This window comes from Nerophis lumbriciformis, linkage group LG16, assembly GCF_033978685.3.
Source record: "Nerophis lumbriciformis linkage group LG16, RoL_Nlum_v2.1, whole genome shotgun sequence".
In the NCBI taxonomy this organism is placed as follows: domain Eukaryota; kingdom Metazoa; phylum Chordata; class Actinopteri; order Syngnathiformes; family Syngnathidae; genus Nerophis; species Nerophis lumbriciformis.
Window position 1 is genome coordinate 27,552,296 of NC_084563.2, and position 22,303 is coordinate 27,574,598.

The window sequence follows — 22,303 nt, forward strand, 5'->3', positions numbered from 1 at the left end:
ATAATTAAAAAAAATAAAAAATACAATTTTAATTTCTTGTGTGGCCCGGTACCAATCGGTCCGGGCCGTGGCCCGGTGGTTGGGGACCACTGCTGTATAGCACACACTGCAACTGATCCAGCTGGTCCCAGTCGTCAGAGGGATGAGAGCACGGAACGTGGAACCGCTGTGTCATCCTCGGCAGTAAATCATCAGTGGGCGCTGGAGTGTGTCTGCTCGGCTCCACAAGGGGGAAGTGGGCGTGGAAAGGTTACATAACTCCGCTCTGGCCGACATCCACAGTCCATGCTCTGACTGCTTGCCCACTGACCAACTCCTGCCACTTCTTATCTTATTGTCCGGGCCGCTAAAAGGCTGAGCTCCAGTTTTCCCTGGTCTCTAACAAGCTGTGATGCTGTTACACTGCAGGGTTAGGAACAGCTTGGATCATTCCTTCAAATGTTCCAGTTCCATTCACACATTTAAAGAACATGTCTTGAAAAAATATATCACTCTTGAATCAACACTGTAGTTAATACGATGATCAATGTTCATTACAAACTAAGTGTGAGATATAAATAATAATGGAAGTGTTTGTATATAGTATTTAATTGGTGCAAAGGTTTAACACGTGTACAAGGATATTTCACATGCCTTTACTGTGTATATCATTGAACTGTGTTTATGTTGTGTATAATGTGTATTTATAATATGTTGTACAAAGGACATTTCATCATTTTCGGAAGTTCATCTTGTACTTGACATTGTTTATAGGGTTAGGCAAAATAAGTGTTCAACTTCAGCCTAAACACTTTCGCTCTGCAACATTTTCTTTTTCAATCTATGAATGTACAACTGTTTGTTTATTTTGTTGACCATTGACCGAAGAACAATAATCAACTAATGATGATGAAGATGTATCTGTGCAAGTGAACAATTGGATCCACAAGGGACAACAACCCTTTCCACAGACTACACACACACATCAGAAACATAAATGTTAGAAGCCTACAACAATATATGTGAAGAAGACTTTAGGATTAAAAGTGAAGATGTGAGATGAAATAAGTACAAATGCAGCAATAAAAACAAGCAACTCCACTCACGATGGCTCTAAAGTTCAGTGATGTGTTGCTAACTTCAGCATTTTTCTTCTTTGTTGATGTTTTGCAGTAGTTAACATCCATGATGTAACAATGCTGCTAATCTACCAGAGTCCACATTTTGTTAACCATTTTATTCATTCATACTTTTAATTGGATAATAACATCAATAAAATGCAATGGAAAAAATGTGTGAAAAAAATACAAATGAGAATAATAAGATGTCCTCTCTTTAACAGTGAGAAAACAAAATAAAATAGTAGCTACATATATAATATTCAATACATGCACACAACTTAAAAAGTAACTAGAGGACAACATATAAGACTAGAAGATGAGAAGCACTACATACAACATCAAATATACATTCTTATTAAACATGCTGTGTTTTTAAACCACATTTAGCACAATCACTGTTTAAGTGTTTTTACATCCCTGCAGCTTCCATGACTGTTACACATTTGTGTTTACTGACCTGATACTTATACATGAATCTTTAAACACACGCAGTGCAACTAAAAGGTTTCTCTCCAGTGTGTGTTCTCATGTGTGTGGTCATGTGATGCTTGCTGGAGAAACTCTTCTTACAAACAGAGCAAGCAAAAGTTTTCTCACCTGTGTGTGTTCTCATGTGTGATATCATGTTATTCTTAGTGTTGAATCTTTTAGCACAAGCTGAGCAAGCAAAAGGTTTCTCTCCAGTGTGTGTTATCATGTGTCTGGTCGTGTCTTTCATAGTGTTAAATCTTTTAGCACAAACAGAGCAAGTAAAAGGTTTCTCTCCAGTGTGTATTCTCATGTGTGTGGTCATGTCTTTCTTAGTGTTGAATCTTTTAGCACAAAAAGAGCCAGTAAAAGGTTTCTCTCCAGTGTGTGTTCTCATGTGTCTGGTCATGTTACCATTTTGGAAGAAACTCTTCCCACAAACAGAGCAAGTAAAAGGTTTCTCTCCATTGTGTGTTCTCATGTGTGTGGCCATGATTTGCTTTGTGGAGAAACTCTTCTTACAAACAGAGCAAATAAAAGGTTTCTCTCCAGTGTGTGTTCTCATGTGTGTGGTCATGCTTTGCTTTGTGGAGAAACTCTTCTGACAAACGGAGCAAGTAAAAGGTTTCTCTCCAGTATGTATTCTCATGTGTACTGTACAATTAGTCTTCAGTCTAAATGATTTCCCACATTCAGAGCAGTCAAAGTGTTTGTTGTTAGTGTGATGTCTCGTATCACCTTTAGAGTCATTCTTACTCTCCAAAGGTTTTTGGATGTGGTCACTGTGATCAGAAGAGTGTGACATCATGTGGTCCATGTCTGACAGTGGAGCAAAGATGCTGTCTGGTTCTGACTTGATATCTTCACAATGCTCTCCATCAGCTTCTGTGATGTGTTGACTTACAAGCTCCGCCCCTCTGTTCTCCTCACTTTGACTGTGATGAAGCTGTAAGGACTGAGCTTCATCTTCATCATGAAGCTGCTCCTCTTTAATGTGGGAGGGGGCCTGTAGCTCCTTCTGTCCCACACTGGTGTGCCACTCCTCTTCATGACTCCCCGCTGACACCCGCTGGACGTCTGCAGAACAAATGAGGTGTTACTGTATTGAAGTTTGCAGTATTGACATGTGAGCTAGGCCAAATAGACAGTGATGGGCAAGCTACCTGGACAATGTAGTAAGCTAAGCTACAAGTTACTCTCAATTAAATGTAGCTAAGCTATCCTCAGAGAATTGTAGCACGCTACACTACAAGCTACACTGCAAAAGTAGCTTGCCACATCAAATATATATATATATATATATATATATATATATATATATATATATATATATATATACATATATATACATATATATATATACATATACATATATATACATATATATATATACATATACATATATATATATATATATATATATATATATATATATATATATATATATATATATATATATATATATATATATATATATATATTGGCCCACATGTACAATATCAATGTTTATGTTGTCCATGGCAAAAAGTTAGTAAGAAGCAAAAGAAAAACAACCAACCATGGATGACAAAAGGACTGAAAAATGCTTGTCACAAAAAAAAGACATTATATGGAATATTAATAACACAGACATCTATAGAGGCAGAAAATAAGTGTAAGAAATATAAAAGCAAGCTAATTGGTATACTAGGAACATGTAAGAAGGAATACTACAGACAATTATTAAAGAAGAACAGAAACAACATGAGATCAACATGGGGCATCCTAAATAGCATCATTAAAAATGCTGCTAAGAAAGATTACCCCCACTACTTTCTACATGGAAATACAAAAAAATGACAATATGAACCAAATAGTTGAACGTTTTAATGATTACTTTGTTAATATCGGAAACAATGTGGAACAAAGATTTCCAAATGCAGATGATGGATCAGTTGAGGACTTGAGTGAGCTCATAGACAGAAATCCCAATTCCATGTTTCTTAAGAACGTGACAAAAGAAGAAATAATCAAAATTGTAAAACATTGTAAATCCAAGACCTCAACCGACTGTCATGGAATAGATATGGTAACCATAAAAAAGGTTATAGAAGACATTTCAGAACCTCTGACATATATCAGCAACGTATCATTTCTAACCCGCAAGTTCCCTGACAAAATGAAAATTGCAAAAGTCGTACCAATTTATAAGAATGGAGACATACACCAGTTTACTAACTACACACCAGAATTCACAGCTAATATGTCAAAATGGATAGCATTAATCCAAATAACAGAGGAAATGAGCAATGCAATAGATGGTAAAGAATGTGCGGCCGCAGTATTCATGGACTTAACTAAAGCATTTGACACAATTAATCATGATATTTTAATAACAAAACTAGAACGATATGGCATCAGAGGTTTGGTCTTGAACTGGGTAAGAAGTTATTTAACCAACAGGAAGCAATATGTGAAGATGGGTGAAAATATGTCAACACGGCTAGATATATCTTGTGGTGTACCCCAGGGATCAATACTGGGACCCAGATTGTTTCATCTTTATATAAAACACATTTGTAAAGTTACAAAGGACTTAAAGTTAGTTTTATTTGCAGACGACACAACTGCTTTCTGTTCAGGAGAGAACACACAGAAGATAATACAAATAATAACAGAAGAAATGAACACATTAAAAAGATGCTTTGACTATCTTTGAATTTCAGTAAAAGTAAAATAATAAAATTTGGTGACAATAGAAGAGAGCATCAAACACAAATACAAATAGACGGAATAGACATTGAAAGGGTAAAAGAAACCAGGTTTTTGGGAGTATTAATAGATGATAAAATTAACTGGAAATCTCATATACAAAATATAAAACATAAGGTGGCAAAAATATTTTAATAATGAATAAAGCAAAACATGTTGTGTACCAAAAATGACTTCATATTCTCTACTGCTCACTAGTGTTACATATCTGACTTATTGTGAAGAAATATGGGAAATAACTACAAAAGTACACTTCATTCATTAACTGTGTTACAAAAAAGATCAGTTATAATAATACATCATGTTGGATATAGACAACATACAAACACTATTTATTGAATCAAAAATACTGAAATTCCACCACATAGGGAATTTGCAAACAGCTAAAATGATACACAAAGCAAACTATAACCTGCTAGCCAAGAATGTACAACAATTCTCAAAAAAAGAGGAGAAATATATTCTTAGAGAAAAATTTAATTTACGGTAAAACATTTGTATGCACGTACAACACTTAAGACCTTCAGTATATCAGTATGTGGAATTAAATGATGGAATGGATGAGGCAAAGCAATCAAAAAATGTACTAATATGATCCACTTCAAGAAACTCTGCACACTTAAAGTGTTTACAAAGTACAAAGAAGAAGATAAACATTCTCAATTTATTTCATCCATCATTCATTTTCTACATCATCTTACTCATCTCACCATATGAAATTTAACTTACTTCACTCATTATTATTTATTTATTTTTATTGTGATTACTTATGGAGTATATTGTGAATACATTGAGAACAGGAAGTGAAGAAAAGTTTTAGCAACTGTTATGTAAAAGAAAAGGGGTAGGATTAAATAAGCTCTGCTTCTTCCTACTCCTTTTCAAACATGTTGAAAAGACAAACTGGAAATTGGGATGTATCATGTTGTATGCATGCATGTGTGATGTATCATGTTTAAACATGCATGTGTGATGTATCATGTCGTATGCATGCATGTGTGATGTATCATGTGGTATACATGCATGTGTGATGCATCATGTTGTATGCATGCATGTGTGATGTATCATGTTGTATGCATGCATGTGTGATGTATCATGTTGTATGCATGCATGTGTGATATATCATGTTGTATGCATGCATGTGTGATGTATCATGTTGTATGCATGCATGTGTGATGTATCATGTTGTATGCATGCATGTGTGATGTATCATGTTGTATGCATGCATGTGTGATGTATCATGTTGTATGCATGCATGTGTGATGTATCATGTTGTATGCATGCATGTGTGATGTATCATGTTGTATACATGCATGTGTGATGTATCATGTTGTATGCATGCATGTGTGATGTATCATGTTGTATGCATGCATGTGTGATGTATCATGTTGTATGCATGCATGTGTGATGTATCATGTTGTATGCATGCATGTGTGATGTATCATGTTGTATGCATGCATGTGTGATGTGTCATGTTGTATGCATGCATGTGTGATGTATCATGTATGCACGCATGTGTGATGTATCATGTTGTATGCATGCATGTGTGATGTATCATGTTGTATGCATGCATGTGTGATGTATCATGTTGTATGCATGCATGTGTGATGTATCATGTTGTATGCATGCATGTGTGATGTATCATGTTGCATGCATGCACGTTTGATGCATCATGTTGTATGCATGCATGTGTGATGTATCATGTTGTATGCATGCATTTGTGATGTATCATGTTGTATGCATGCATGTGTGATGTATTATGTTGTATGCATGCATGTGTGATGTATCATGTTGTATGCATGCATGTGTGATGTATCATGTTGTATGCATGCATGTGTGATGTATCATGTTGTATGCATGCATGTGTGATGTATCATGTATGCATGTATGTGTGATGTATCATGTTGTATGCATGCATGTGTGATGTATCATGTTGTATGCATGCATGTGTGATGTATCATGTTGTATGCATGCATGTGTGATGCATCATGTTGTATGCATGCATGTGTGATGCATCATGTTGTATGCATGCATGTGTGATGTATCATGTTGTATGCATGCATGTGTGATGTATCATGTTGTATGCATGCATGTGTGATGCATCATGTTGTATGCATGTGTGATGTATCATGTTGTATGCATGCATGTGTGATGCATCATGTTGTATGCATGCATGCATGTGTGATGTATCATGTTGTATGCATGCACGTTTGATACATCATGTTGTATGCATGCGTGTGTGATATATCATGTTGTATGCATGCATGTGTGATGTATCATGTTGTATGCATGCATGTATGATGCATCATGTTGTATGCATGCACGTGTGATGTATCATGTTGTATGCATGCACGTGTGATGCATCATGTTGTATGCATGCACGTGTGATGTATCATGTTGTATGCATGCATGTGTGATGCATCATGTTGTATGCATGCATGTGTGATGTATCATGTTGTATGCATGCACGTTTGATGCATCATGTTGTATGCATGTGTGATGTATCATGTTGTATGCATGCATGTGTGATGCATCATGTTGTATGCATGCATGCATGTGTGATGTATCATGTTGTATGCATGCACGTTTGATACATCATGTTGTATGCATGCGTGTGTGATATATCATGTTGTATGCATGCATGTGTGATGTATCATGTTGTATGCATGCATGTATGATGCATCATGTTGTATGCATGCACGTGTGATGTATCATGTTGTATGCATGCACGTGTGATGCATCATGTTGTATGCATGCACGTGTGATGTATCATGTTGTATGCATGCATTTGTGATGCATCATGTTGTATGCATGCATGTGTGATGTATCATGTTGTATGCATGCACGTTTGATGCATCATGTTGTATGCATGCATGTGTGATGTATCATGTTGTATGCATGCATTTGTGATGTATCATGTTGTATGCATGCATGCATGTGTGATGTATCATGTTGTATGCATGCATGTGTGATGTATCATGTTGTATGCATGCATGTGTGATGTATCATGTTGTATGCATGCATGTGTGATGTATTATGTTGTATGCATGCATGTTTGATGCATCATGTTGTATGCATGCATGTGTGATGTATCATGTTGTATGCATGCATTTGTGATGTATCATGTTGTATGCATGCATTTGTGATGTATCATGTTGTATGCATGCATGTGTGATGTATCATGTTGTATGCATGCATGTGTGATGTATCATGTTGTATGCATGCATGTGTGATGTATCATGTTGTATGCATGCATGTGTGATGTATCATATTGTATGCATGCATGTGTAATGTATCATGTTCTATGTATGCATGTGTGATGTATCATGTTGTTTGTATGCATGTGTGATGCATCATGTTGTATGCATGCATGTGTGATGTATCATGTTGTATGCATGCATGTGTGATGTACCATGTTGTATGCATGCATGTGTGATGTATCATGTTGTATGCATGCATGTGTGATGCATCATGTTTTATGCATGCATGTGTGATGTACCATGTTGTATGCATGCATGTGTGATGTATCATGTTGTATGCATGCATGTGTGATGCATCATGTTTTATGCATGCATGTGTGATGTATCATGTTGTATGCTTGCACGTTCCAAATAAACTCAAGTCAACTAACACTTGGTGGACATTCAAGCCACAAAATGCAAATGGAGTATTGTTGGTGTATTTTGGATGGTTATAGAGGACCTCCCATTGGCTCCATTGCAAGTGGACTTTTATTTACATTTATGAGTTAGAATTAGGGCTGAGTGATATATGGAATATACTGGATATATCGTGGGTTTGTCTCTGTGCGATATAGAAAATGACTATATGGTGATATTGGAGTATACGTTCTCACACAGTTGCTTTTAGCTGCAGGCATTACACTACAGGCTCTTCTCACTCTTTCTTGTCTCTCCTTCTCACAGAGACATAAAACAAGCGCACCTTCTTACATACGTCACATACTGTCACGTGTGCAACGTCATACGCTTTCACGAAGCAGACAGGTAGTGGCATGGTAACGTTAGCTGTGGTGCTAGTGGTAATATGAGAGAAAGAAGGTGACAATCTGGTAACAAATGAAGGAATAATTCATTCCCCCCCAAAAAAACAGCAGGGGGTCCATCGTCTGGCGGTGGTTTGGCTTCAAGCAGGTAGATGGTGAACAAGTATGCGGCAAAAGCGTTGCTACAAAAAGTAGCAGCACTGCTAATGTAGCATCATTTGAAAAGTCACCCGCTAGACAATGAGGAGTGCTTGAAACTCTGCATGTCAACATCTCCGTTTAGTGCCACACCCACAAAATGCCCAAGCAACCATTTCCAGATCAACACCGTATGAAACAAATAGTCAACAACAGAAGGAGATAACGTCCGCAGGAACCTACCACATAGTGAAGGACATACACTATTTGATTTCCTATTATGCAGCTCATTTTTATTTGACACTTATTGAAATATCTTTTGTGACAATATGCACAAAAGTGCACTTTATTTGTTTTGAACTATTGTAGTGGCGTTCTGTACAAAAAGTGCGCTTTAATTTAGTGTTGTTTTGATATGTCATCTTAGTGACATCATGCACAAAAGTGCACTAATAGCTTGTTTTAAAATATCTCTGACAATCTTGCACTTTCTGTTTTCAAATGACATGAATGTTTGTGCCACTGCTTAATAACTGTTTAATAAATACACTTTTACTAAATTGACTTAGTTGTGATTTCCCTCTCTGCATGAAAGTTTAAAAGTAGCATATACAGTATTAATGCAGTATGAAGAAGGATGTTTTAATGTAGACACATAGAATCATCATACTGCTGTGATTATATGCATCAAGTGTTCATTCAAGGCTTAGGCAAAAAATCCACATATATATGGTGTATCGTGACATGGCCTAAACATATCCACATATATATGGTGTATCGTGACATGGCCTAAACATATCCACATATTAATAAAAGGCCATATCGCCCAGCCCTACTTAGAATGCGATTTTTTTATATATATATCCGCCATCATGTCTTTTATAATGATTGTGAACTATAGAAAAATTCCCCCAAAAAGTGCAGTTCCCCTCTAAATTCCAATGATTAGATTTAAGACTTGAAGTGTATGAGTATGAAGTGATGAAGCCTACTTGGATGAGTCTTCTAAGACAAAGTGAACAGTCCAGTTGTGATGGATTGAATGCCCTGAGAATAAAATGATATGTGCTTACTTGGACTGTGATGAAGCTGTGAGGACTCAGGTGCTTTGTCTTCATGCTCTTCAGTCTTCACAGAGACAACAGTCAGTGGAAACTTGCTGACATCATCCTCCTCCTGCCCTACAACACATTCTCCCTCCTCTTCCGCTTTCATGTGTGGATCCTTCTCTTCCTCTTTCATATGGGTGGGCTGTGGATCCTTCTCTTCCTCTTTAATGTGAAGGGGCTGTTGGACGTCTGTTGGGTAAATAAGTAAATAAGATAAAGAGAGAATAGAAATAGTTTTGGACTGACACTGTTAACACAATGACAATATTTGTGTTATTTCGTGTGTTGTGTTAAAGGTGTGTAGCAAAACAACCAATACAAACACGGGAAATACTTGCTTTTGTCCCAGCCACTAAAATTAATTCAAAAGTGAGTACAAAAACAGATTTGGATATTTGATGAGGAGCCATTTTTTTTATAAGTACAAGGCAGCATTGATTGAGGCATTCTTAACTTTACACTCACTGATATAAAGTGTGTAAATATTTTATTCTGTATACGGTCTATGACACCTAAACTTTATCTCTAAACTTAACCATAATTTGTGGTGTAGAATGATGTCTGGAATTCAAGATAGTTCCACATGTCTGGGAACGCCACCGACGGATAATCCTTGATATTACTCAACAAATATTTAGGGATCTATTCCGTTTCATAATTAGATTTTTTTCTCGTATCTGCTTTTCGCAGAAAGAACTCGGCCAGGGGTGTTTAAACTAATTTTAGATGGGGGGCCACATGGAGGAAGATCTACTCCAAGTTGGCCGGACTGGTAAAACTACGGCAAGATAACGTAAAAATAAAGACAACTGCAGATTGTTTTCTTTGTTTAAAAATAGAACAAACACATTCTGCAAATGTACAAAACATACCGGTAATGTTTTTTTTATTACATACAATAGTATTCTATCTTTAGTTGTCCTTTTTTACACTTTCAGAATCAATTATGTGATAATGTTCATCACTCAACTCATTGGTGTTCATTTTCAATATATCAAGATAAATAAATAATATCAAAATCAAATTACAGGATGCTATTGATGTAGTTTGCTCATTTTCCCCGACTGGTGCACTAACATCATGTGTTTTAGTTGTGTTTTACATATGTAGCATCATCTACAAAGATACAAAGAATTGCTATTGCGACATCGAGAGGACACATTTAGAACAGCAGTTTCTTTCATTCAAAAATGTCGACTCATTTTTGTACTTAGCCAACTCATCCCGTCTCATTCACTCATTCACACACTGATGGCGGGATCTGCCATGCAAGGCGCTTACCACGACCCATCAGGAGCAAGGGTGAAGTGTCCTGCTCAAGGACACAACAGACGTGACTAGGTTGGTAGAAGGTGGGGATTGAACCAGGAACCCTCAGGCTTGGCCACTCTATCAACCACGCCAGTAGCCTTCCACCATCGACCTGCCTGCTAGCCTTCCACCATCGGCCTGCCTGCTAGCCTTCCACCATCGACCTGCCTGCTAGCCTTCCAACATCGGCCTGCCTGCTAGCCTTCCACCATCGGCCTGCCTGCTAGCCTTCCACCATCAACCTGCCTGCCAGCCTTCCACCATCGACCTGCCTGCTAGCCTTCCACCATCGACCTGCCTGCTAGCCTTCCAACATCGGCCTGCCTGCTAGCCTTCCACCATCGGCCTGCCTGCTAGCCTTCCACCATCGACCTGCCTGCCAGCCTTCCACCATCGACCTGCTTACCAGCCTTCCACCATCGGCCTGCCTGCTAGCCTTCCACCATCGACCTGCCTGCTAGCCTTCCACCGTCGACCTGTCTACCAGCCTTCCACCACCGGCCTGCCTGTTAGCCTTCCACCATCGACCTGCCTGCTAGCCTTCCACCGTCGACCTGCCTGCTAGCCTTCCACCGTCGACCTGCCTGCTAGCCTTCCACCACTGCCTGCTAGCCTTCCACCATCGACCTGCCTACTAGCCTTCCATCGACCTGCTGTTTGCCTCTAGCCATTGGCTTCGTTTACGGGCTTCCACCCATCGGACTTGGTTGCTAGTCTTTAGCCCTGTCTGCTAACATCTTCAAAAGTGGTAAAACAAGTGGAACTTCTCCTCTCACTATGTCACAAAATATTACCGTATTTTCCGCACCATTAGCCGCACCTAAAAACCACAAATTTACTCAAAAGCTGACAGTGCGCCTTATAACCCGGTGCGCTTTATATATGGATAAATATTAAGATTCATTTTCATAAAGTTTCGATCTCGCAACTTAGGTAAACAGCCGCCATCTTTTTTCCCGGTAGAACAGGAAGCGCTTCTTCTTCTACGCAAGCAACCGCCAAGGTAAGCACCCGCCCCCATAGAACAGGAAGCGCTTCTTCTTCTACTGTAAGCAACCACCCGCCCCCGGAAGAAGAAGAAAAAACGCGCGGATATCACCGTACGTTTCATTTCCTGTTTACATCTGTAAAGACCACAAAATGGCTCCTACTAAGCGACAAGGATCCGGTTAATGAAAAGACGCAATCTCTCCATCCGCACACGGATTACTACCGTATTTCACAGCAACTGATATTCCTGTGAACCGCACTGTGGAACGGGAGCACGTACGGTGAATATTCGCACCACAGGGAATGAGAAGTCATCCTTCACTGTGGTTCTAGCTTGCCATGCTAACTTCCACCCATGGTGATATTCAAAAGGAAGACCTTGCCAAAAGAGACCTTTCCAGCCGGCGTCATCATAAAAGCTAACTCGAAGGGATGGATGAAGAAAAGATGAGCGAGTGGTTAAGGTAAGTTTACGTTTACGCGAAGAGGCCGGGTGGCTTTTTTCACGCAGCTCTGTCCATGTTGATATACGTATGTTTGTGATTGCACATTTGCGTACATTTTGGGAGTGAACAGAGTTGTTAGAACGCTGGTTTTTAATATATTATTAAAGTTTGACTGACCTATCTGACTGTTTTTTTGACATTCCTTTAGCACAGTTAGATGCGGCTTACAACACGGGGCGGCTTATTGGTGGACAAAGTTTTGAAATATGCCGTTCATTGAAGGCGCGGCTTTTAACCCAGGGCGCCTTATGATGCGGAAAATACGGTATATTGTGTTTTATACTTTGGTGTGGTTTTATTGGTGTCCCAAATGGGTCTGGTCACCCCCACTCATGAGCTATGCTAGTTCAAGATGCACAGTTTGACATATTTGATATTTTGACATTTGATCATAGTGGCAGCTACAAAATAACCTCGGCCTTATCTCAGTTGAAGATTTCTGTGACTTTGGACAAAACCAAATGGCTGCATACTATGGTAGAGTCCATTCATTCTTATTGTTTCCTTGTTTTGAGAGATCACGTCAACATTACTGCATCCTCCCCTATTGTGAGCACTTACCTTGAAAGATTAAAGACCGACTCAAAATATGGTAACTTTAAGCGCAAATGTGTAGTTATATTATTGTTATTGCTCTCAGGAAATGTTGAGACTAATCCAGGCCCTGATACACCTACAAAATGTTTTACACCTGCGGATTTTAAAGTAGATCTGGTTTTTGGATTATTCATATCAATGTTCAGAGTTTACTCCCTAAACTGAATATGATAAAGATCTGGATAAACTCAACAAATGCTGATATTGTAGTCTTATCTGAAACTTGGCTTAAACAATGTGTGCTTGATAAAGATATTTACATTCATGGCTATAATGTCTATCGTACTGACCGACAAAGAAAAGGTGGTGGAGTGGCCATATATATTAAGCAGAGGTTTAATGTTAAATTAGTGCTCTCTGAATCAGTAAGTAAAGAGCTTGAACTGTTAGCACTTGAAATTGAATGAGCTAGAAATCACCACATTATGGTAGTGGGGTGTTATAGGCCTCCATCTGTCCCTAGTAATTCCCTATCTACTCTTGTGAAGCTTCTGTCTCAACTGAAATACAATGAAATAGTGATTTAAACTGGGACTGGCTCACACCTGTGTCTGACTCTTTGAAAGCACAGTGTGAATCTCTAAATTTAACACAATTAATTAACTCAGCTACAAGACCTAATCCTAAATGCCCTCAAAAAGCTACACTCATTGACTTAATTCTAACAAATATGCCCTTTAAATGTGTTGCATCTGGTGTTTTCCCTAATGACGTGAGTGATCATTGTGTGATTGCAGTAGTGCGAGACACAAGGATTCCTAAAAGCAAGCCTCGTCTTCTTGAAAAACGTAATATGAAATTATTTGAGACGCAAGCTTTTTTACATGACTTGCATCTTTTTAATTGGGATAAAATTGCTCTTTTTGATAATGTTGAACTGGCTTGGAATTGTTTTCACGAAAACTTCTTGAGTATAGTGAACAAACATGCCCCTTTTAGAAAATGTAGGGTTAAAGGACGTGACAATCAGTGGTTTACATCGGACCTGTGAGATGTATTGCATGAGCGTAATGCTGCTTGGGCCAGGGCACGCAAGTCAGGGTTGGAAGCAGATTGGTTGAATTTTAGACAATTAAGAAATCAATTTACCTCTCTACTTTGGAAAGTCAAATCATAATTTTATTTCTCCACAACAACTGAAAACCTCAAACACCCAAAGAAGTTTTGGAAAATCATCAAATCTTTGTCCGCCTGCTGTAATTCAGTCAATCTCCCACCTAGTATACTTGTTGATGGTGTCAGAGTAAGTGACAGAAGAGAAATGGGTAGTCATTAAAATAATCATTTTATTTCCTCTGGTTTTCTCTATAATTCTGACAACTTTACTGAAGTTCCGCTAACTCCGGAAAGAACCGTTGAAAATACCCAGGTTTTTAACTTTACACCCTTTACCACAACAGAGGTCATGAGGGCTCGAAAACAACTTAAACCTAGAAATCCAGCTGGCTCAGATAAGTTGGAGCCGCTCTTCCTAAAGTTGGCAGCTGAAATTATAGCTGGACCACTGACTCACATTTTTAACCTTACTCTAATTTCAAATGAAATCCCTTGGATTGGAAATCTGCCCTTGTAATCCCCCTATTAAAAGGAGGTGACCCTAGTAATCTAAATAATTACAGACCGATCTCTAAACTCTCTGTTCTGGCAAAAGTGCTTGAATCCCTTATCAGTGAACAGATAAAAGACTTTTTGGACACCAACTTTATTCTGTCACCATTTCAGTCAGGTTTTGGCAGAAATCCCAGTACTGTTACTGCTAATATGAAGTTTATAAATGATGTAACTGAAGCTCTTGACAAGAAGCAGTGCTGTCTGTCCCTCTTCATTGACTTTTTCAAAGGCATTTGATACTGTTGATCATGTCATTTTAATCAAACGTCTTTCAGCTATTGGTTTTTCTCAGCAAGCAGTTGGATGGTTTGCAAATGACCTCACAAGCAGAACTCAGGCTGTTCAGATAGAAGGTTCCTTCTCGGACATACTGCAAGTGAAAAAGGGTGTCCCTCAAGGTTCTGTGTTGGGCCCATTATTCATTAATAATTAATAATGTTGGACAGAATATTCCGAACTCAACTTTCCATTCCTACGCTGATGATACTGTCATATACTGCACAGCACCCACTCCTGCTGAGGCCTTTAAATATCTACAACATGCATTTGACAGAGTACAAGAACAACTTTGCTATCTTCAACTGCTTTTAAATGCAGAGAAAACAAAGTGTATGTTCTTTACCACATCAAAAACTGTAAGATCAGCCCTGTGTGAGAACATTTGAACAAGAAATGGGCAACAAATTGTGTTAGTATCTGCTTTTAAATATTCAGGATTTTTAATTGATGACCACTTGAGTTTTAAGGAGCACATTCAGTATGTTGTAAAAAAAAACGTACAACTTTTACTGGGATTTTTTTATAGAAACAAGTCTTGCTTTTCTTTTACTGTGAAACAGAAATTGGTGGAAACAACCTTTTTACCTGTTATTGACTATGGAGATGTGTTGTACATGAATGCTACTGCTGGTTGTCTCCACAAGCTGGATAGTGTGTACCACGGGGCACTGAGATTCATCACCAACTTACTCACCTTTGTGTGTTATACTCAATGGTTAACTTACTCACCATTGTGTGTTATACTCAATGGTTAACTTACTCACCATTGTGTGTTATACTCAATGGTTAACCTACTTACCATTGTGTGTTATACTCAATGGTTAACTGGACATCTTTATGTGCTCGACGCTTCAATTATTGGTATGTGTTCATCTACAAAACCATTCTGGGTATCACACCATCTTATCCGTCTTGTCTTTTAACAAAGAAACAAGGAAGTCACAATCTGCATTCAATGAATGTTCTGCAATTTGTCGTCCCCAAAGTAAGAACTGAAATGGGCAAGAAAGCATTTAGGTTTTCAGCAGCGAAGGCTTGGAATAACCTACAATCCAATATTCAACTTCAAACCCTTGAATGAGTTTAAAGCTTCTGTGAAAGGATTGCAGTCTACCTTGTCTGTATGCACATGTGTTATGTCAGCAAGTTTTAATGTTGTAAATGTCATGTTTTTTGTGTTGTTTACTGTTTTTAACGTAACATTGCTGCTGCCCTCTTGGCCAGGTCTCCCTTGGGAAATAAATATTTGATCTCAATGGGATTTTACCTGGTTAAATAAAGAAAAAGAAAAAAGAAAAAAAAAAAGCTGTTTATTTGAAGTCTTAAAGAAGTCAACTATGTGTGCAGTGCAAGGTAAAATGCAGTTATGTCATCTTCTTGTCAATAACACACACATCAAACTTGTGCGTGTTGTTGCTTCCTTATTTGTCATTATTCAAAGCTGATTTTAATGTGTAGCAGCGGCAGCTGAACTCAATGTGACAACGTGTCATAGTTATGTCAGTCACCTAGAATTAAAAATACCAATAGTTGCGTCATTAGTCCAGAATCTTCACGGTCCTCATGGACGACATAAATAGGAACCAGTACTAAAAAAAATGGTACTTGGTATACATCCATAATCTTCACCACTAAACCTTTGAAATATGCTGACATATGTGCTGCTAAAGGTAAATAAACAGTAGCCATATTGAATGTTTGCCTTCATTTGACCACGTGAGGTAAGGAGGACGGCCTCTAGGTCACATGGTTACACCCCAGCAATTACACTGTTGATGATTGATGAGCATTCATTTTTAAATGGTGGTGTTAAAAAGCAAGTATATCTCCATCTTTAGTCATAAATGTGGCCCCCGGATGAACATGTGTCACAAACATTGTATTAGATGATATGTGGATGTTGTGCTTACTTGGACTGTGATGAAGCTGTGAGGACTCAGGTGCTTTGTTTTCATGCTCTTCAGTCTTCACAGAGACAACAGTCAGTGGAAACTTGCTGACATCATCCTCCTCCTGCCCTACAGGACACTCTCCCTCATCTTCCTCTTTAAAATAGGGGGGCTTCGGATCCTTCTCGTCCCCTTTCAAATGTGAGGGCTGTGGATTCTCTGAAGTGAAACTTTCCCCCTGCAGATGAGGGAGACATTCTTCTTGGTGTCCAATCAGCTGATGGATGTCTACAGGACACAAACAAAACACATTTTAACTCCTACATGCTAAATATTAAATTGTACATGAAATATAGGACTGTGGCTATTGAAAATGTTATTAATCAAGTGTTCTACTGGAAATGTTTTCGATTAATCGAGTAACTGGATAAAACTTAGTGTTGCTTGGTTAAAGACAAATTTAAGCGACTTTAAGACATTTCACTTAATAATGAACGGCCAATTGGTTTGAGATGGTATGAGATCAATATGTCATCTTTAGATCAGGCTTTGTTTTTTCCACAATCACTGCCACATTAAAAAATTAAAGTGCCAATGATTGTCACACACACACTAGGTGTGGCCATATTGTTCTCTGCATTTGACCCATCACCCTTGATCACCCCCTGGAAGGTGAGAGGAGCAGTGAGCAGCAGCGGTGGCCGCGCCCGGGAATCATTTTTATGGTGATTTAACCCCCAATTCCATCCCTTGATGCTGAGTGCCATTTTTATAGTCTTTGGTATGACTCAGTCGGGGTTTGAACTCACAACCTACCCATCTCAGGGCGGACACTCTAACCACTAGGCCACTGAGTAGGTGGATGTAGCAGGTGTTGTAGTAGGTTAATGGCTGCACCAATATGAAGGAAATAACAGGTCAGTATAGCTTTTACACACATAAATAACTTGTCAAACCTGCCAGCTAGCAGGCTAGGTTTACAGCGTCAGTTACCATGGTAACTGAGTCTGACTTTGTATTACCTCTCTTATTTTTGCAGGTCAAACTCTCGAGCTTTACATACTCAGGAGTTTGCACTTAACCTGCTCTCTGGAATATTCCCCCGGTGACTGTGTGAGTTTTGTGTAAACATGTTGATACACTTTGTTACAAACTGAGAGGAACATCAACCTCTCATAAATATTGTGTGTCTGAACATCCTCACATGACAATTCATCTTCCTATAGACAATCTATTGAAGAAAAGTGTTAATAATAAATATAAAGTTAGTAAAGATGTGAGAGTAAGAAGTAAACAAACCTGTTGTGTGTAACACAACTTGATGTTTTTCATGTTGTCGCTCCTTCTCCTCTTTTGTTGGACAAAGTTCCTCCTCGTACTCTGCTATGGTTCTTTCGCACATTTTCACACAATCACAACACTTTACACTCACACTTGATCTCTGCTTAGCGATGTGTTTTCATCACTTCCGCCTCTCTTTGTTAGCAGCTAACAAGCTAAGCTAACTAGCAAGCTAAGCTAGCTGGAGAAGCATCACAGTGCGCTCAGACTAATATACAAACAGTTATTATTACTCTATTTAATAGAGTGTAATAAAGGACATATATGTGTACATGGACGCACAGATTAAGAACACTGAACTGTGACGACTGCAATAACGTCTTCACCGTCAGACGCCATCTTGCTTTATCCTCGCCCTGTTTGATTCGCGCGCAGGCTTGTCAGATCTCGCGAGAGAAACAAGTAACCAGCTCTTTTCCAGATCTCGCGAGAGAAACAAGAACAAACCAGCTCTTTTCCAGATCTCGCGAGAGAAACATGTACAAACCAGCTCTTTTCCAGATCTCGCGAGAGAAACAAGTAACCAGCCCTTTCCCCCCCACCCCCGGTACAACTATTTCCACATTCTGAAAATAAAAATAAACTTTTACATTTTCAAAACAAAGACATACAACTTATTTTGGTAAATAAACAGTAGCTTATATGACCCCTTTAAATCATAAGTTGCCTGATCAGAGCGAGAGGAGTCGTGGCTCCTCAGCTTCATGCAGGACGGAGTGGTAGGAGGCGTGGGCGAGGTTGACTGACTGCAAAAGACCAGACCATTATTTTTAAATCAATCTAAATATTGCTCTAGTTGGTATTTGTGTTTTAAATCCTGTTGTAAAGGTTTGTGCCTTCAACTGTAGTTGTAAATATTAAGTGAAAAAGTATTATAATAACCGAATATATTCCTTTATTTTGGAATAGTTGCAATTAAAGCAATACATGAATCACAACAGCTGTAGTCTCAGCACTTTGTAGCGCCCTCTGGCGTGAGTGTAAAAGCTTACAGCACCTGGTATTCCCAGGCGGTCTCCCATCCAAGTACTAACCAGGCCCGACAATGCTTAGCTTCCGAGATCGGGCGTGTTCAGGGTAGTATGGCCGTAAGCCGAAAGACGAGGTAAAACCAACCTTTTTAAATGGAACTCTTACAGACGGGATGGGAGACAATTGTTATTTATCTAAGAGCCTGGTGCGCATGCGTACACTAATGTGCTTTTTTCTGGCTGTGTGATTGTCTTCCTTTGCTACGACGGTCAAGTTGCTTTCACGGTGGATATTTGCCTCCGGAGCTCCAGCGGAAGCTCCCCCTCACTGTGCCCACACTGCTCTCTCATGCTGCGGGGAGATTGCAGGAGAGGTGCCGCTCTCAACACTACTTTATGCTTAGGAACCGTCAACAAATTACTATTGTCTTCGAAGATGTATATCTTCTACATCAAAACACTGATTCGTCTAAAAGGAGGTTAAATAAATAGTCCTACATTTTTAATATCGTTCCTGATTTTATAATTTAAATATTTTTTGTGTGTAAACAATAATTATTTGATTTAAAAGTCTCCATGTCATCATGCAATTTAGGAACCAAATTCCACTTTATATTCGTCGTGCTAACCTTTTATTTTAAAATAGGATCAAAAACATTTTGATATTAAAAACAAATGTTTCATTTCAATAGATTCCTGGTCATATGACCTAAAATCCCAAATTCACTTGATATTTGAAGTGTTTTCTCTAATGTGTTTCACACCTTTTTGTTTTAAAATGTAAGTTTAATTGGATTGTATATAAATTTGTAATATTGAAAACCATGGTTTCATTTTTAGCCTCTGCAACAACGACTAGCCAAAACCAACTTAACTCTCATTTGGAGCTAATAAAAATGCTGCTAATTATCTGTATAAGAAATATCATCACGCACATGATCTTTATTAAAAAACTTTTTTTTAAAATAAAACCCTATTTTAAAATAAAAGGGTGTGCGCGTTACACTAAAAGGTTAGCACAACTAATAAGTGGAATTAGGTTACTAAGTTGCATGACATTGAGACTATTGGGAAAATATCCTTATTTTTTTATATTAAACATGGATATAATTTTAAAATTATGAAATAATGGGCATGCACAATAAGGAGGTATGACTAATTATTTACCTTCTTTTAGATGAATCAGTGTTTTGATGTAACAGATATACATTTTTCAAGACAATAGTGATTTATTGACGGTCCCTAAGTATAAAGCAGTGTTGAGAGCTGTGATCCAGCACCGCCCTCGACCCCAAAAGAGACAAGCGGTAGAAAATGGATGGAGAGCTGCACCTCACACAGCCACAAAAAGCACATTAGTGTACGCATGCGCGCCAGGCTCTAAGATAAATAATAATTGTCTCTCACCCCTGTGATGAGGTGGCGACTTGTCCAGGGTGTACGCCGCCTTCCGCCCGAACGCAGCTAAGATAGGCTCCAGCACCCCCTGCCACCCCAAAAGGGAATAAGCGGTGGAAAGTGGATGGATGGAAGGTGTCATATGTAGAATTTGCATGTCAACTGATCATTAAATGGCCCTGATATGTCAAAAGGCGTTAATAAATCATGTTCTTTTCCAATACCTCTATAACTGATAACAGTAGTTCAGCTGGGATATGCTCACTTCATAATTAGATTTACAGCCCCGGAATCTTGTTATTGTTTTCATTTCCATGTCCCGCCCTCTACCGTTTGACCAATTAGAAAGTCTGTGAGTGCACTGAAAAAAATAACTCATAAGATTTACTTAAAAAAATTATTGTAAGTATTTGCACGCAAATGATTTAAGTAAAATTTAATGCTGCAATATCAAGTAACACTCACTTGCCAGTATCAAGTAAATTCTACTTACCATATAACATAACATTTGTGAAGATATTAAGTAACAGTTACTTGATTACATCCAAGTTTTAAGTTATATTTATTTAAACAAATTAAGTAAAGTCTACTTGTTTTTCATCAGCAGGAACATCATTTTACTCAACATTTTAAGTAAATGTTATATATCTGTAGTATTTGCTGTTATGAAGTAATTCAGTAGATTTTAATTATTTTCTTGTGCTTGATATTTTAATTTACTTGGTTGCATTACGTTACATTACTCACTAAAATTAGGTAATCATTGCCAGTTTTCTTTGGATAAATGTTACCAAATAAATTTAACCAATACTCTATGAATTTAATATATATGTATCACATATCACACAACTAAATTACAATGCAATTAAACAGTTTATTTTTAATTCAATCTTACAACCCTCTGAAACAGAGTTTCTACATTCATTGCAGAAATATAATACTCAACAACAACTTCTGGGAGAGGGTCAGGACAGAAACCGCCTCTTAAACTTTGAGCAGTAATCTTTCTCCCTGATGAATTTCTCCTCAACCTCCTCTCTCTAGCCCTCAACTCCAACTGTCCACAAAGTCCACTGGCTCCTACAAAGGGCACCCTGAAAATGAAGAGACACAATTTGTGGTATTAAAACAATGGTCTAAAATATTCAGCCACAATTTTAATATTACATTATGATGGATGAATAAGGGAAAATAACAAAGCAATATAATGCATACATTATTTTCTACTTGCCTGAATTATGAGAATAATGTTTTGTTCTGATTTGCTTCCTGTTGATGGAAAAATATTTTAATAAGAAATAAACTACATCATAAACATTAATGAACATTTTGTTTTGTCTAGCTAAATAAAACAATTAACACATGACAGATTTATTTGCGAGTAGAAGTTATAATGAACAATCCATTCTTTCATTGAATTACAAAAACATGTTGCTGTGGGCTTCACACCGATAACTAGCTTCTTGTCAAAAAAAAGAAAAGAAAGAAAACTGCCAGCGAAGTCTCTTTGTAATCGCAAGCTGATGCTCTCAAAGACCTCTGGCGCTTCTGTCAGTAAATGTGTGTTTTAAAAACCTATTCTGGGGCATTTCTCCCAAACATTCAGCAGTATCGCCCCCTCATTCCCAATGCACATTAATTAACATTAATTCACTAACGTTAACGTTACTTCAGTGTCGCCGCCAAAAGTTTTACAGAGAACAATACCATGTTCTACTATGTTGACGTCAGTTGATAAAAGTTATACCGCTAGGTTGGTGTTTTTTTAATATCCTAACTTTATATTAGTTAACTTTAGTTTTTATCAGGAAAAACTGCAGCCCTCCCACTACAGGCCA

At 38.1% G+C, this 22,303-nt stretch overlaps 1 protein-coding gene and 1 pseudogene across 2 annotated transcripts; both read right to left on the reverse strand.

The window, feature by feature from the left end:
- Positions 1–644: 644 nt before the first annotated feature.
- Positions 645–18,451, reverse strand: LOC133617407 (uncharacterized). Of its 2 annotated transcripts, XM_061977348.2 has the most exons (4): positions 18,055–18,451; positions 16,777–17,043; positions 9,537–9,761; positions 649–2,645 (listed from the first exon to the last, which is right to left on the reverse strand). In XM_061977348.2, the coding sequence occupies exons 1-4, from the start codon at positions 18,155–18,157 to the stop codon at positions 1,579–1,581; spliced, it is 1,662 nt and encodes a 553-aa protein (XP_061833332.1). In that variant the 5' UTR covers positions 18,158–18,451; the 3' UTR covers positions 649–1,578. The 2 variants fall into 2 exon arrangements, with proteins under 2 accessions (XP_061833333.1, XP_061833332.1); XM_061977349.2 differs by lacking the exon at positions 9,537–9,761 and having other exon boundaries at positions 645–2,645.
- A 630-nt stretch (positions 18,452–19,081) lies between these two features.
- Positions 19,082–19,190, reverse strand: LOC133617462 (5S ribosomal RNA; annotated as a pseudogene).
- Between the last annotated feature and the right edge of the window lie 3,113 nt (positions 19,191–22,303).